This window comes from Lepisma saccharinum, chromosome 26 (genome assembly GCF_977018435.1).
Source record: "Lepisma saccharinum chromosome 26, izLepSacc3.1, whole genome shotgun sequence".
NCBI lineage: Eukaryota > Metazoa > Arthropoda > Insecta > Zygentoma > Lepismatidae > Lepisma > Lepisma saccharinum.
Window position 1 is genome coordinate 11,651,163 of NC_139254.1, and position 18,354 is coordinate 11,669,516.

The 18,354-nt window shown below is 38.2% G+C and overlaps 1 protein-coding gene across 1 annotated transcript in view; it reads left to right on the forward strand.

Annotated features, from left to right (window-relative positions):
- The first annotated feature begins 1,443 nt into the window (after window positions 1-1,443).
- LOC145979760 (vesicle-fusing ATPase 1-like) overlaps window positions 1,444-18,354 on the forward strand; it is a 96,134-nt gene continuing 79,223 nt past the window's right edge. The window contains exons 1-2 of the mRNA XM_083112745.1: window positions 1,444-1,594; window positions 4,119-4,210. Of these exons, the coding sequence (XP_082968871.1) occupies window positions 1,583-1,594; window positions 4,119-4,210 (104 nt within the window). The 5' untranslated portion in view covers window positions 1,444-1,582. The remainder of the gene's footprint in view (window positions 1,595-4,118; window positions 4,211-18,354) is intronic.

The following is an 18,354-nucleotide window of genomic DNA, read 5'->3' on the forward strand; positions in this document are numbered from 1 at the left end:
TGTTCTAAAGTGTACTTACGTTGTGGCATTATTACAACACTAATAACATTTTATCAACACTTTAACACTTATCGGGCTATAACTTATCACTAGGGCCCGGATTCTCAAGTTTTAACCTATTTTATTCCTTACTTGGTAACGTCACTATTCTAACATATACGAGGTGTGGCTAGAAAAATCCGGACTGTTGCTACAAAATCTTTTATTGGTTATTTTTTACAATGCGAACATTATCCCCTTCAAAGTACTCACCTGCACTATCGATACACCGCTCCATACGAATCTTCCATTGCTGGTAGCAGTGCTGGAAATCATTTCCTGAAACCATGTTCATGACCCCCGTCGCTTTTGTTTTCACAGATTCTACGGTCGTAAATCTGGTTCTTTTCAGTGCTGATTTGACCTTTGGGTGGGGGGGAAGGGTCGCACGGAGTAAGATCCGGCGAATAGGGTGGATGTTCTAACACCGGGATCCCATTCTTTGCCAAAAAAAAAGCCTTGACTAACAATGCCATGTGGCAGGAACATTGTCCTGATGAAGAATCCATGACTTGCCTTTGCACAAATCATCTTTTTATAAAGCCTAAAATGATGTCTATAAAATCCAAAAAGTCCGGGCCCTACTTATCACCTTAGCAAACTACAGAGAAGCGAATATTGTATGAAAGCATATACTGATATTCACTGCAGACGGAGAGGTGCCACGTTATGAGGACATGCATCTGTTCTCGATAACACGATGCTGACCAGAGTTAGCTCTATTGATGTGAGAAAACGTCAGCTTGGAAAACCACTAAATGCGCTAGGCCCTTGAGTTAAGGGGTTACGCAGATTCGTGATTCCAACCTCTACATGGGCATACTTTCGAGCGGCACGACAATGACCAAATGAATATATTTTGATTTATACTCAGGAGATAATAGCCATTGAATTATGTCAAAATACCAAGAATATCAAGCGTTAAACTACATCTCAGGGCATTATAAACGAAAATGTAAGATTAGACAGATGAACTTAAAGGGTATTTTGTAAAATGTTTTATTGAACCGTCAGAAAGTACTGTAAAGATGACCTATTCCAAAGTTGTAATGAAGCATAAAGAAACATGTTGACGTATAAATGTATTATGTGGTTTAAATCAATTATTTTTGCTGTAAATATAAAAATAAGATGTCCTCTTTTTACTTCATAAAATAAAAATATAGTAATCCTGACCAATGTCCATGGATGTTCTTGATATGTCCATCTATCAATTTCATTAATTAACACTCATCTTCATCGTCGTGATTAATCAAAAAGTGGAAGAAAAGCGAGACGAAATAATAAAAATACGAGAGCTTCGCTATGTGCTGAAAAAGTGAGGGGGCGTGACCTACAAATATGGAGCATTGATTTTTTCGTGTTTTCTGCTAGATGGCCAGTGACTGCTGTAACGTACGCTCTGGCAACAGTTTGTTGCAGACGAAAGCAGAGGAGCAGCTAGGTTGGTGTGTTTTCCGACGGGAGTTCGTAATAACTGTATTTGTGTCAAGTTGTTATATTTGTATGTCTTTCCTAAATAAATAAGAAGAATATCTCAAACATGCCACCTATGGTGAGTAATAATACTTTATTTTTTGTATTAATGGTAAGGCTATTCTTTATTTTTTAGCAATGCTCTGATGGGAAACAAGACTGACAAAGTAGGTATTGTAAGATATTTTATTTTGGACACCGGGAAGACAATCGATATTGCGCTTAAAATAAGCAATTATGTTTTAAAAGAACAGGCAGATAACGTCATTGCATGATGTAACAGAAAGCTACACAACACCATGTAAATTACAATAGTTCCTGACGTATAGTTGGAAATAGAAGAGTAATGCGAAAGCGAATATTGCTTAAAAACTTTGTAACCTTACCAATATTCGGTACCAGTTTCATAGATCGGAGACACGTTAAAATCGGATAGTTTGTGTTTCGCATGTTTCGAACTTACCAATTGTGTATTGCGGAACATATGCCATTATGCTTTTTACACGAAAAAAACAACACAATTTTCTCGGTACTAATCTGATATTCCCCGGACAGATTTCTTCATTTTTACAGAAGAAACTACTTACTGTAATAAGTTCCTGTAGCATTGTCTAACATCTGGAAGGTGTTTTGTGTGATGTGGGAATGTTTCATAGCGGAAATTCAACCATTGACGCATAGCCCCATGAACCATTCCCGGTTAGGTTAGGTAGGGTCACGTATAGGTTACAGTAGTGAAAAATTGGTGGTAAATATGCGATATCGACCGAACGGATTTCTTCAAATTTACAGGAAAAACTACTTACTGAAATCAGTTTCTGTAGCATTGTCGAAGTTCTTCGAGCTATTTTCTTTCGCGGAAACTGAAAACTTCACCATAGAATGCTGCAGATCAAGAAATAATAACTTTTTATGTGAGGAACTTGCGTTTTCTGACATTATGCCGTTGTTTCCATTATGTACCTGCAGATGGCACGAGCGTCGAAAGTCACATGGTTTCGCCAGTGTTTCCAAACGTCCCTTTTTCTTACGTTTTTTTTTTTAACTATGCTTATTTAACCAACCCAGCCTAAACTAACCTTGCCGGAAATGGTCCGTGGGGCTATCGTGAATGGTTTTTGGGGCTATCCATCAATGGTTTTTGGGGCTATCTGTCAATGGTTTGTGGGGCTATCCGTCAATGGTTTGTGATGACATAATGAACACAAAAGTAGTTATTTTTCGGTGAAGAAGGTTGAAACACTGCATACCCACTCCAAATCGACAAAACACAAGCACGGCACGTGATGATCCATGACGAGTGCACGCCATATTGTCTGTTACCCAAGTGGAACAAGGAATACAAGTAATGACTCGTAATATGAAAAGTTGACACTATTGTATGGAAAAATGCATAACTACAACTTAAAGAATCTTCCACAATGCAGAATAGGTATGTATCAGTGCTAAAATTAACGAAATAAACGAGTGAGAGGTGTTCGGGCAATATCGCATATTTACCAAATTTGTTTCGAAAAAATATGCATAGCCCCACACACCATTCTCACATAGCCCCACGAACCATTGCCACATAGCCCCACAAACCATTTGCAGAAACGTATGTTCTTCAGTTACAAAAACACTTTTTTTAAAAAAAATTGCAATTACTTTGATCAAAAAAACGTGAATACACGTTAAAGAATGTTCCGCGAAGCAGATAGGTAAGTACAAATGTCAAAAATTGACAAAACGAAGAAGTTATAGGTGTCCGTGGAATATCAGATTTTTACCCAATTTTCCCCATAGAGAGTAATTTCTTTGACTCCGCTTCGCTTCCATAACAGAATATGGCAGGCAAATCTTGACTACTGTAGTGGGCATGCAGTGTTTTGAACATCCTTCACCGAAAAATACCTACTATCGTGTTCGTCACTTGTGCAAATTGTACATTATGCACGGGTAGGTAGCCCCACGAACCATACACGGATAACCCCACGAACCATTTCCAATAAGGTTAGGTTTGGTTACGTTAGGCAAGCATAGCAAAGAAAAGGGGGTTTGAAACTGACAGGGGCTTACGTCATCAAACGTACGGAGCATCCTGTTGTCGTAGGGCAAGCAAATGAAAGCAATGACAATTGTGCATTGGTGAGATATTTCTCTTGAAAAATACATGATTTCCCGGTTAAATATATTCCACGATGAAAGAAAATACCTCGACGAACATTGTAAACCTTGGAGAAACTCATTTCCGTAATTAGTTTCTTGTGTAAAATTGAAGAAATGTGTCTGCGATTAATGAAACTGTTACCTATTATTATTCTAAATTACGGTCTTTGGTAACACCTTTTGTAAAGAGTGTTATTTAGAATAAGAATGGCTAGGGAAAGACTGACAAATTGCATTGTGGTAGTAGAATTATTGTCTGCGTAAAGGTATTGTGTTACATAATATTACATGAATTTTCAAATAACTTTCATCATGCATTAATTATATATTCTGTACAAAAGCTAGCGTTGAGTCAACGGAAATAAAATTATAATTATTATTATTTTTTTTACTTCCCCTCCCACCCCATTATTATGAACAAGTAATACAGCATTATGCAATGTTTTACTTTTCAGCGAATGAAAGTGGGACGGTGCCCTACAGATGAATTGTCTCTGTCCAACTGTGCAGTAGGTAACAAGGGCGATTTTCCTGGTGACGATGTAAAGTAAGTACTTTCCTGTTTAGATTTGTTCCTTGAAACTTCTATAATTAAAGTGTGTAGGTTCACAAATGCTGGACCATGGGGATGCATGGTTAATGGTGTACAACAGTCTCCCGTACATTTATGTAGTTGTTTTTTTTTTTAACTTTTGAGTATAAAGAATAGTTGTCTCAAAAGTGCATGCGTCCAGGGAGGGGACAGATTGAACTACCATAAGGTGCTTCATAATAGTTTTGTCTATATTTTTTCTGTTGAATGTTATGTTCATTAAAATACATGTAGCTACACTTGCAAATGCCTGTGCTGACCTCCGTGGTTATCACATCATGCTACAACACCAGGGGTCCTGGTTTCGAATCCTAGATTGGGCATGGGTGTTCTTTGTGAGTGTCCCTTCATCATATCATCACTCACTCATCCTCGTGATTAGTCAAATGAAGTGAAATAAACTGAATCAATTCAAATGCTTGTAATAGTTGCAGAAGAAACTTTTTGTGGGTAAAATATCAAGAGTGTATATTTTATTGTATAGACATAAGAGTTACTACACAGATTGGTAAACTATAGAAACGGCTCCTGCTAAAACTTTCACACTTCTTACTACAGTACATGTTTGCCCACAATGTGCCTGGTCATGATCCACAACATTATTTTAAATTGGACTTTGTTATGTGACATTTTGCAACTAATGTATAAAATTTAACTGGCAAGTCATGTCACATCAAATATGATTCAGTAGCAAAGAGAGATATCCCCCCCCCCCCCCAAATAAAGAGGATTTTGATGCTGTTCAGGAGCACCATGCACAATGGTGGCAAGTGGAAAGAAGAAGTAATGGTAACAATTCCGAATGTTTAATGATTTTTTTCCAAGTTTCGTAGGAGAAAGATGGGTAACGGTTTCGATTGTTTTATGATTTCTCCTAGCACAAAGACTAATTATCGTAGAATTTTAGAAAACATTGTCACACGAAATTTGAACCTTCCTTAAAATAATGAACACTGTTTGGACTCGAAAAAGTTATTTATGTTGAAAAGAACCAAACTTGATATTTACATGCACTTCTCATGGACAAGATATTCTCCGTCGAGAAGCGACAGTAAATATCGTAGAAGCGTGGGAATGAATGTAGAAGTAAATCGGAACCTTAGTAGAATGCATTTAGGGACTTTATGTTAATGCTAAGGGAACCTAACCTAACCACGATAGCATATATTGAACAAAATCTTAAGTAATCGCTAAAACTCCGCAGTATGTGTTAACAGACGTACATCGAAATTGAACCCTGTTAAAATTGCTTTCGTAGCATGATGAAATTGCAATAAAACAAAAGGAACTTTGGCCAAAAGACGAAGTGTTGCAGAATTGTAGAAATGATTGTTACAGTAAGTTTGAACCTTGGAAAAAGATATTACTTATGTTTGGAGTTCCAAAAAGTACAATTTATTTGTGAAAAAATATGTAAGTACCTTTCTCAAGCATCTAGGCTTCCCATTGACAGGGCATTTTTCATTCATAGAAGAACGAGAAAGTATCGCAGAATAGTGGAAATGATCGTGAATGTAAATTTGAAGCTGTCTGAAAGTAATTAGCGCTGTTTGCAGTTCTGGAAAGACCTATTTAACAGTGAAAAGAGTATGTAACAGGTACATTATGCATATATCCCCGTTTCCCATTCACAAGACATTTCACAGACTACTGCCGACACGAGACTAGAAGGGGTGGGTGTCTTGTTTGAGACCAGCACCAACATGAGTTGTTGAAAGCATTTAGGGATGTTATTGTAATGCTAAAAGCTCTAAACCTGGCTTGCCTAACCTAACCATAAAAGCACTTAGAAATGTTATTTGAATGCTCAGGGCCCTAAACCTGGCTTGCCTAACCAAACTGTGAAATCCCTTCTCACCACATGCATGTGACCTAGATGGTAGCATCAGTCTGTAACAAAGACAACTGTAAATAAATGGCTGGTTGCAAGAGATGAATCATGTAAAAGTATGTGGAAGTGAAATACTATTCTCAAGCAAGGATGCAGTAATTAATTGCTAAAACTTCGAGGTATGCGTTAACAGACATAAATGAAAAAAATGCCTGTGTACCATGATGAATTTGAAATTAAGCAATCAAACGTAGGCCAAAATAACAATCTATTATGTGAAAACATTTGACATGCAAAACTTTCAGTACAACTTTTAATAACCTCTACCCAAAGAAAACTAATTTAATAATGCGGGATATTAAATATTTATATTGTAAAAGCAAGTTTGACATTACTGCGAACTGTTACAACATGTTTTATCACTGTGTGATATCATACATTATTATGCAATCATCTTACATCAGCTTTATTACTAAATGCTGGACCAAAGCTTTAAATACTGTTAATGTTAGCTAAAATGTAATTTCAAAATTTTGATTGCTTGCATCAATGTATGTCTTTCATTTGCAATGTTGTAGAAATGCATAGTTTTGGAAATATCAAGCAGGTGAATGTGTATAAGAGGAAATTGTTGCACACGTATGAGATGTATGGTGAAAGCCCTTTCAGAATTTTCACTGATCTGGAAAAGCCAGGGATGGGTGGAAAAGTCAAGTAATTCAAACATGCAAAGCCAGAGATTATTAAGTGCTTCTTTTGTTACTTGATTGTTATTTGGAAATGAAAATAAATTCCATTTTCTATGGAAAGTGAAGTTTATTTTTGTTCACTTATTTTGCACTCTTGTAATAGTCTTTTCATAATCATATTATACAATTTCGATTGGATTATAAATATCTTTAAAGAAAACACAAAGGTGAAAATATTACTTCTGTGGGTTTATGTATTAGAAATGAAACAATGTTGTACAATTTTGTTTTTAAATCTTGCACCGAAGACTAATTGGGGCTGGATCGATAGTTTAAAGTGGGGTTCGAACCACTATATGCCTCGACTGGGTATCAAACCTGGGACCCCTTGATTACAAATCAAGGTCATTACTCCTATTGTATGGAGGCCAGTTATCATGAAAAAATGTGATTCACTCTTGACTAGTTTCATCACACATACAGCTATTAAATGGCTGAGTTTTGTCACCATAGCAACATCAAAAATTCCTAATATTACATCGTTTATCCAGCACATAGCAAAAATGAATAACATAAAACATAATCAACATTGTACAAAGGTTATTATTACAAATTGTTCATCTTTTAATAGAAAGTGAATTGACGAACATAAATAATTTTAATAAACATGGCTTAGTCAGTAACGCGTCTGACTACCATGCTAAATGTACCGGGTTCGATCCCCGGCCGGTTCAAATCCGGGAACTTTTCTAACGGAGGCGGCCCAACCAGCATCGAATAACATGGGTACCTGGGGGAAACTCTGGGGGGTAAATGCAGTCAGGGGCGTGATGCTGATCACATCACCCCCACTCACGACCGGATCAAGAAAGTGTGGGGCGTTACCCCCACACCCCATATATGCCTTCATGGCGTGGTGCTAAGCACAGGGGAGCACTTTACCTTTTTTATATAATCATATAGAGGATCCAAGGGACCATCACCAGTGTTGAATAAACTTTATGAGCTTTGTTGTTTATTACTTTAAACATGGTAATGAGCAAGTTAATGCTCACGAATGTGCTAACACATGCACCATGCAAACCATTATTTAAAGAACTACAGATAATATATATACAGGGTGCTTCAAAAGTAATAGTGCAAACTGACAGGTGAAAGTACACAATAGTAGAAGCAAAAAAGTCTCTGTAAACACGGGCTGCAAAACGAGCCATTTTCGAGATAATTGCGAATGTGTGATTACAAGCCTCCACTGACTTCATTATTTGTAAACGTCGTCCTTGTTGGTAAAATTCTAATAATGCAGTCAGAAAAGTAATTGGAGATCTCCTTGCTTTTATTGAACATTCTACTCTAACTGTGTACTGATTGTATCCATCCTGTTTGAGTACAACGCCACCTCTCAGAAATGATCTGTTTTGTAAACAAAGAGCAAACCTCAAAACGCACAAGGAGTAAAGCACTCGGTGTTTACAAAATGCAATCAGTGACGGCTTCTAACCATACATTATTAGCATTTTACCAACTAGGACTACGTTTGCAAACAATGAAGTCATGGCAGCTTGTAATCACACATTCACGATTATCTCGAAAACGGCTCGTTTGCAGACCCATGTTTATCGAGACTTTTTTGCTTCTATTATTGTGTACTTTCACCTGTGTCAGTTTGCGCTATTACTTATGAGACACCCTGTATATAATATAGCAGATGAAGCAATAGAAACTAAATTTTAGCCAAATTGCCTCTCAACTAAATAACATTGAGCATGCATTTATTTTATCTCTTGTATTTCATATTATACAGTGTGTCCGAGAAAAAATATACCAATAAAGAATTTAAATAACTCAACAATCGTTAATGATACAAATGTCAAATAACGTTTATTTGGCAGATGGAAGAAAGGAATTTTTTTTACCACCAGAAGGGAAAAAATCGTAACATAATTAAGTGCATGCGTGGCTTTGTTCATGAGTAGTCTGTACAATGGCGCCGTTTACTGTTCGTCAGAAAGTTGAGTGCTGCTTTTGGTTGGCAGAATTGAAGTCTCCTGTAATGGTACAAAGAAGATTCCGGCAACAATATTGACAGGAAGCACCAGAATGTCTACATTGTTGAATGAACAATTGCTGGAGACAGTGTCTTTGTTGAGGAATAAAGGTAGTGGTCGGAAGCGTGAGAGCGAGGATAAAGTGGTTGCAGTTCAGGAAGCTTTCCAGAGAAGCCTGCGTAAATCTGTGAGACGTGCTAGTTCTCAACTTCAAATTCCACGTTCTACTGTGCATGATATCGTAAATAAAAGGTTAAGGCTTAGATCCTACAAGTTACAGCTTGTTCAGAAACTAAAGTGCAGTGATAAACCCGCTAGGTTTGATTATGCTAGTGAAGTGCTATCATGCATTGATGATAATGAATTCCTGACACTCGTAACATTTTCAGATGAGGCTACCTTCCACATTTCCGGAAAAGTGCATAGGCATGACTGTAGAATATGGGGTGAGCAGAATCCCCATGCAGTTGTTGAACATGAACGCGACAGCCCCAAGTTGAATGTGTGGTGTGGTTTGACACGAGATTCCGTAATTGGGCCCTTTTTCTTTGAGGAAGCTACAGTTACAGGTGCAAGTTACCTGCAAATGTTGCAACAGTATGCTGTACCTCGTATACCTCATGGGTACATGTTTCAGCAGGATGGGGCCCCCCACATTATGCCCGTTGTGTTACTAACTTCCTTAATAACAAATTCGCTGGTAATTGGATTGGGAGGGGTGGACCCATTAAATGGCCACCACAGTTACCAGATTAGACTCCTTTGGGGTTATGTGAAGACTATGGTTTACCAAACACCTGTGCAAGACCTCAATGATCTCCGTGAAAGAATTATCGATGCATGTGGCTCCGTCACTCGTCAAATGTTGAAGAACACTTGGATGGAGGTTGAGTTCTGAATTGTTTTATTTGACTTTGTAAGCACCTAAATTTTACAGTTGTTATAAGGTTAGCAACCCTGCTGTATGAATACCATGTATCACTGAGGGCTAAAATTTTACATATGTAAGTTACTTCATGTCTTCTACCATCCCACCAAATTTAATGAAAATCTGAAATGGTCAGTTTGAAAATTTCATTTTTTGGTGATGAGTTGGTATGAATGTACATAAAATTTGTTTTAATTAAGATTTATTAATAGAAGCAGTGAGAAAGCCACCTTTTTTTTTTTTTTTTTTTTTTTTTTTTTTTTTTTTTTTTTTAGGACATACTTTAAAGTTCAATTTGAAGCAAAAAATTGGCATGATAACTGCAATGCCTTTTAGTGATAATGCAATTTTAGTAACGTCAAAAGTTGACACAAAAAAAATCAACATTATGTACAATAGAATATTTTTTTCTGACTCTCAGTGCAAAGGAATCGTGGTAACAACTTTTAAAATGAAATATGCATATATTGATGAAATTGATATTGATTTGACTCTTGAGATATAACTTTCTCTGATAAGCACTGCAGGCCACTACCATGGTCTCGGGAATGACCGATCTGTGCAAAATTCTCTAACTTCAGCCTCCTGTTTCTCAGTAACTTTGAGGTGTAGAGGTGAAAATTTTTGCATGTGTTTATACCTTGGTATGTATTAACAAATACACCAAGTTTCATGAAAATCTGAATCAGTGGATTGCATTTTGAATTTTTTCTGGATGATTTGATGTGGAATCAGTCATTGCCTTTTTATTGGTTGTATGAGACAAGGCAAGACATAACAGTCTTGTCTCATCTCGTGTGGAATGGGTTCAGTCTTGTTCTGTTTCAATTTGAGTTATAAACACCCGCCTTTTGTTTTCTCTTCTTAGTTTTGAACCAGTGCAGTGTTTCACCCCACAGTTTTTCACAGTGTGTACATATCATTGAGAAAAAAACATCTTTTCTCAATAACATTTTTCCTGTTGACACCTCATTTTGACACCATGAGTGTTCGAGAGATTGAAGAAGATTTCAAAGATTTTTTCATGAATATATGCAACCACATCACAGTTGGAACTAGTGAATTAACTTTACTAAATTCTCAGATGAGACTTGAATTCTAGCACACTAAGTTGGGTCTCAGATATTCAGAAATCTTGTTGTTCATGTTTCTGATTTTATAAGGCAATCTTCACTTGTTTCAGCCATCCTTATCTCATCTTCTCCCATTTACTGTAGTCAGCCAAAACAATCATTGGTAGGCACTCCGTTAAATGCTTCTAGCTTCATATAAAATAAGACAAAGAAGAAAGTAAGTAATAAGGATGCCAATATAGATTCACCATGGAGTTCTCTTTTTCACCACTGGGGAAAGCCACTACTTATAAAATTTACTCCAACTGAAAATTCTAATGAAACTGTACAAAAGAGAGAGACTTCGATCAATGACATTTAGAATTTATAATGAAAGTTTAACCAGATTCTTTGGGCTTTTGTATTTTATTTTATTTTCTGCAAATCATGACAGTGAGGGTGAATGATAATATGGTGAAGTTGATGAAGTGTCACTCACAAAGATACACCCGTGACAAGACCATGACTTGAGCCTAGAAAATATGGTGGTGAGATCACTGAATGCACCCATGCTCAGCCACATCTTTGGACTTCTATGAAAGATAAAAATTGGTCCTCACTATACCCTGTTAATGTATGTCGTAAGCTCCAATCATGTAATGACAGTTTGTGTATCATAAATTTTCATTGGTCAGAAGTAGTGCACTACTTGTAGTGATGCTACTGTTGCTGTACAAAATTTTCAGCTGCAGCTATAGCTTCACTACAAAATTCTTGTAGCTACTTGCAACAATTTCGCTACAGCTGCATTTCGCTACAGCTGCATTTTTCTCTTCTGGCAATACAGATAATTCAGTTGATAGATATGCTGATATCCAGATAATCAACTGGCATATATAAACAGAATCCCATTGACGGATGTCTGGATACGTTTTTGACACTTAAGTAAATACACACAGAATGGATATCTCAATATTTGGATGGTAAAAAAGGTAAAGGTAAAGTGCTCCCCTGTGCTTAGCACCACGCCATGAAGGCGTATAGGGGGTGTGGGGGTAACGTCCCACACTTTCTTGATCCGGTCGTGAGTGGGGGTGATGTGATCAGCATCACACCCCTGACCGCCTTTACCTCCCAGGGTTTCCCCCAGGTACCCATGTCATTTTGACACTGGGTGGGCGCCGGGGCCACTTCCAACATTAGAAAAGTTCCCGGATTTGAACCGTCCGGGGATCGAACCCGGGACCTTGAGCATGGTAGTCAGATGCGTTACCGACTGAGCCACCGTGGCCACACAATATTTGGATGGCATATATATAGGAGGAATTCCAACCAACCATAATTTTTCAACAAGGTGGGGCACCCCCTCATTGGTACAAGGATGTTCGAGGTTTTCTGGATAGGCATTTCCCTGGCAGGTGGATAGGCCATGATGGACCTATTCCTCGATATCACACCCTTGGATTTCTTCTGGGGTTATGTCAAAGAGTGTGTTTAACACACTGCTGTTCCAGATGTTGCTACTCTTCGAAGAAGAATAACAGAGCGTGTCCTAACTGTTGATATGCTGGGGCATGTATGGGCAGAAGTGGATTACCACCTTGTTGTTCTGGGAACAACATAGGTGTATGGCATATAAACGTGGAGAGTTGTAGCTCATTTTGCAATCAACAGCATTGTTCTATTGCAAGTAGTTTCCGAGCTATGTGCTTTTGTAATGGTACCGGGACTTGATGAACACCATGTATATATTCAGATATGCAGTTGATAGATGCAGATGATTTCATTGATCAATATCTACGAGACAATCCATGCCATGCCATGCTCGACAATTTTTAAAAAATCTATTTTTTTCTGTGCAGTTACTTTACCCTGTTGTTAGTTGAAAACAGTCATTATTTTAATTTTAGTAGCTGTAGGTTTCGAGTGGCAGCCATATTTGTTTTCAAAGATCCGCCATTTGGTGGTGTCGTAAGGGGTTACCGAATCTGAAATATCTCAGCCCCTAATTATCCTATCGATGTGGAACAAAAACCAAAATGATCAGCAAACTGTAAGCTACAAGACTGTGTATTAGCCATTGTTACATATGATTTATGAAAGGGTGAAATTTACGTTTGAAAAAGTAGGTCATTGACACTAAAAGTCCTGATTTTAGCAGATAATATTTGCAAGAAGGGAAATGGTCAAGAAGTTGAGCTTTACTGGATAAAGAGTTCTGATATAGATGTGCTCATTCACCAAGTTTCAACCCTTAGACATGCCCCCCTTTTTTTCTAGAAATGATTAAAAAGTTAGAAAAGTGAAAAAAGTGCACCTTTCTCTGGTGGGGGACCTGATAAAAATATACAATCCCTCCCAATAACAGTTCGGTATGAATATATTATGTACACTTCGCAACTTCTTATTTGACCGCCCTGAAAAATTTCAAAGTCCGGAATTCGTAAATTTGGCAGCATAGCGCTTCAGAGCCAACTAAGAGTAGCCAACTTTGCAACATTTCTTCTTCCTGAATGAAAACGCTCGTGAATTTTTTTGTCATTCTTTCACATTCCATAAAGTAAAGATACCCTAAAGCACTAATAAAATACATGAGTAGACAAAAAAATGTTAAGTAGAAATACGAATGTTGAAAATATTTCAAGATTCCTCGCTCTGAATTTGAAAAGAGGTAAATTTATGTGCATTTTGAAACACTGAACAAGTTCTCATCCACTTGGAAAGAATTGCCGTCACATTTGAATGCAAGGAGGCAAATTCATGATGATTTTATACGAAATTTTTATGAAAGATACCTTGCACAACACCAAACGATTCTGCAAAGTGTCTCTTTTCCTTGGTTATTGGCGAAAAATGGTTCGAAACTCCGGCACAAGGTTTCTTCAACTGAGATCAACGTGCTTTACTGAGGTTTTCGTTAGAAATCTCCTGGAGTAGTTGGTTAGATGACAACACTTTTCATTTTTTACTGTTTTCGTCAAGATCGAAACATCGTAGGTTCAAATCCCACCCCTTCCTGATTATGTTTTCTTTTTAATTTACCGAATACGAAGTGTTGTAATAACGTAATATAAGATTATATGATATTACTGTAAATATTTATGCGATGCATACTCAGTGGCGGCGATTGAGTTCCAAAACTGATGGGGCAAGGTGTCAAAACTGGGGGTTTCCCTTGGGAGATAAGGTTTAACATAGTGGGAGGGCAACTGTTCCTCTACCCCCCCCCCCCGTCTAATCGTTGCCACTGTGCATGCCTCAAGTAATATTTCTACTAATGTTCTTAAACTTTCAGTGATTGGCAGGATGTAGGAAAAACTTATCCTTTCATTCAGCTGTCATAAGTTATGTTAACACATACGCGTATTTAAGAACTTATATGTCATTAATATCTGTTCTTAAACAGGATGTTGTAATCAAGGGGTCCCGGGCTCAACACCCGGTGGAGGCACGTTGCTTCGGATTCTAGTTTAAAATATAGATCCAGTACCGAATAGTCTGTCTGTGCAGCAAGTAGACTTAAAACAACAATAGAGAAACATATACAAATCAGCGGCGTATACTCTGGGTCATCTAGGTAATAGCAGATGACCCGGCTGTATTTCTTTTTTTTTTTAAAAAAAATATTTATATATATACACATTTCTTCCCAATTTTCTTCCAAACCAATTTCGATGCATACATTTCCTTGCTTCCAGCGCGCGAATACTTCCAATCGTTTGCCGCCGAATGTCCGGGAACCTTTCTCCAGCCGGTGGAATGTCTACAGGGAATCTCACCCTGACGTCATTCCTCCCGCTTCCCTTGCAACCCTTGGCGAGGAGGGAGGAGAAAGGAAAGAGGGGGAGGAAACATTGCTTTTCAGGCGCGGTGATTCCGTGCCCAGGGTAAGCTCCTTCTTGTGAGAGTCCACCGGTCGCACTCTCAACCTTCAGAGCCTCTCCATTCCCTCCGCTGAATAGGGAAAACATACCCGGTAGAGTGCGAAGAACAGGAAAACTGAATAACATGGGCAAACCAATTCTACGCTAATTTTCACTTTACATTTGCTTTTGTCTTGCTGATTTCTGTTACTTGAACATAAATTTATCAAAAGGGAAAAACTTAAATATTGAAGATGAAGCAAACTGAATTAAAATTCAAAGCTTAAGAAATTAAAGCACCTATTTGCTGACTCCCCCCAATCCTTGTATTTACAAAAATAGTGATTGTTTCTCCTCTCTAATCTTCAAAAGCAGCGAGAATACTTCTTTCACGGAACTGAATATTTTTTAAAGGGAAAGATATGAAAAATAAATTATATATATTAGTTAATTTAAGTTGCTATATTCCGCCTGTTTAGATTAATAGTGATGAAGATGAACGAATTAAACATAAACGAAAAAAACACATCAGGCACGTAACCAGGTGGAGGACTCGGGGGGGCTGAAACCCCCCTCCCCGAAATCCTACAAATATCTAATTTAAAAAGTGTATAGTGATAATTAATTTTACTTCATTAGCAGGATTAAACACTTTGCATAATACGTTGTAATAATCTGAGATTCATCTTCAGGACTTCTAACCCCACTGTTTCAACTTTATGTGGCGGTTGCTAATAAGGGATGATCCCCATCCCGAAATAAAATTCTGGCTCTGACCTGCAATGATTCGAACTTTTAAAAACCTGTCATTTCGAGCTCGGAAAGGGATTTTTTTTTATCATTCATAGGGAATTTCTTTCTGAGCCAGGAGCACAACAACAGAAGTTTGGTGCGTGAAACTGAATGCGTGTAGTCGTTGGCTTCGTGTTTATTATTTATTTAGGTGTTAGTGTTTGTCGTGATAGTGCTGTGTTAAATGGTAATGGATGTGATACAAGATTTGCTGGTGAAACCTTTTGGAACAAGATCTTTTCAGGAGAAGTTGCAAATTGTTAATACAGGTAGGCCAGTGTCATCGCTTGAACTTATTTCTACACACAAAGACAAAAATCGGGAATATGTGAGGCATTTTCGCAAGCAAATTATGACAAAACACCATGGTTGACAGGAAGTATAAGTGTTAATAAGCTTTGCATTTTTGTTGGCCGTGCTTACTTTTCGGGGCTGAAAAGAATGTATGGACGCGTGGCTGATACTGTAATCTTTGCAACACTTGTGTCAAACATGAAAAATCCAAAAGTCACATAACTTCCTTTGTTAAGCTGCAATCTTTCGCAAAGACACGTATTGACGTGAACTGGACAAACAGCGTGCTTTGGATGTGGTACGTCACAAGTGATCGGGTCCTGGAGTAAGTTGAATTTTGCACTTAAATTAATATTGCGGGTTTTTATTTCACTAGTGCACGTCTTTCATTTTATATTTCACAGGTTGTTTTTTATAGCTTTATAATACTGTCTTGTTTTATTATTTGAAATTCTACACGTATAGTAAACTGCAATAACGAGAATTAATTGATTGTGATCGTAGCAATAAGACAAATATTCCGACACAATATTCCTAAATCCAATATGGAGCTTGACATAAATTGCACGGAAACTTTTGGAGTTTGAGGATCAAAAGGTCGGAGATTACCCACTCGTTAGAACCAGCATACACCACTGATACAAATAGAATGTTCTTTGCTTGGAAGTTACGAGTGAGTAGCGTAACCCGGTCATAAAAATCTTCTATAACGGCTGAGGGCTCGACGTGCTGACCCCACGTCACCTCATACCAGTTGAAGAACTCACACCTCTAGGTAGAATTGTGGGAAGGAGACTGGCAGTCGGGAGATAGGCCAAGGCCCTATATGCTCGTCAATACTCGTCAGAAATTCAATCAAATTCATTCAGCTGTGCGTCATAAGTTGTGTTAACACACATTATGAGTCAATAATAATAAGTTAAGAAATTGACAAGACGTTTCTGTACTGAAGGTAACTAGAGGTTGTTTTCTTGTAACGTCGTTACTGTGTCCAGCTCGGCATTGTGATTAAAATTACTCTATCTGCATGTTCACTTTCCTCTTACATAAGTTTTCCTTTCGCGAAAACATCGTTCCATAGTTTCCAGTTTCTCAATATATTTTTCTATGAAGTGTTGAATATAATTCTAGCCTGCTTTCCACAAGCTACACAACTACTTCTTCCTCTCTCTCTCTCTCTCTCTCTCTCTCTCTCTCTCTCACTCAGAGGTGCAATGTAACATAATTTAAGAAGGCCATTGTTGCACAAACGATAAACGAACATGTGTTAAATTCGGTAAGATCAGCAGGTAAGGGAAGCTCGATTTTAGCTGCAAATCAGTGCCTTCGTTACAGGAAAATCCCCAACAAAGCAAGGAAATAACTAATGAATGGTTATGCTTTAATATCTTTAGGGTTAAAAATAGGTGATCTAAATCTTTAAAAGAAAACCGTTTTCCAGATAGAATAGGTGTATGCATGAATAGAAAACAAAAATTAAGATATTGTATTAGCTGTGGAGTTCATTCTGTTGTAGCTTTGTGGCACATCCGGTAAAGGCACCCATTTCCAGTTCCACTTGTGTCTTTGATTAGGGTTCGAGCCTCACTTCATCTGGATATTTTTATTTATATTGAGGCCTGTAAGACAATAATATATGAAAGGTTCCAAATTATTTCTTACACGAGTGTATTTTTTTTTTAATTTGTTAGTCCTGAAAAGGACTGTTTGGGAAAATTGAACATTTATTTAATATCTTGTCCAGTAGCCACCTGCATCTATGACATGTCTCAGGCGTCGAGGAACGGATTGCACAAGATGTCGAATATACCTGTGCGAAGTGCACACTTCATTCCAGGCATTGTTGACGTGGTCAAATAGTTCATCACTTCTGCGAGGTGGTGGATCGGGCCAGCTTTCTTTCAAACATCGAACGACCTCGGCCCACATATTTTCAATTGGGTTGATGTCGCATCCCATGGGTGGCCAGTCAATTAGATGTATGTCGTTTCGTTCAGAAAACCAACGCTGAACGATGGCTGAATCATGGATGGAGGAGTGGTCTTGCTGGAAGTCAATATTTCCCTCGGGATACAAAGCTCGCACGCCAGGAACCATAACATGCTCCAAAATGTGCACATACTGTATCCCGTTGAGACGTCCTTCTATGCGGTGTAGGTCACCTCCGCCACCGAGAGATATCCAACCCCAGACAGGCACGCTCACGCGTCCACGCCGACGTGAGTTAGCAAAAAAATGGGGATCAAATCGTTGTCCTTGACGCCGGTAGACCAGAACCGGACCATCATTTGCAGTAGAAAATACTTTCTCGTCTGAGAAGATTACTCTATCCCAAATCCTATCAATATTTTCTTCAGCAAATGCTAGCCTATCAGTTCTGTGTGCATCCGTCAAGACCTCCTTCTTTGCTGCCCTTCGTGCCCGTAAACCAGAAGCAGCCAGCCTCCGCCGAACTGTCTGTGGGCAACCAGGAAAATCGGCCCTTGCCTTGAGTTGAGTGGCTGACTGGAATGGATTGGCTTCACACTCCGCTATCAGCCGATCGTCTTGCACTGGTGTCGAAACACGGCCCCAGCTCTCGCGTCTTTTCCGTGATGCCTCA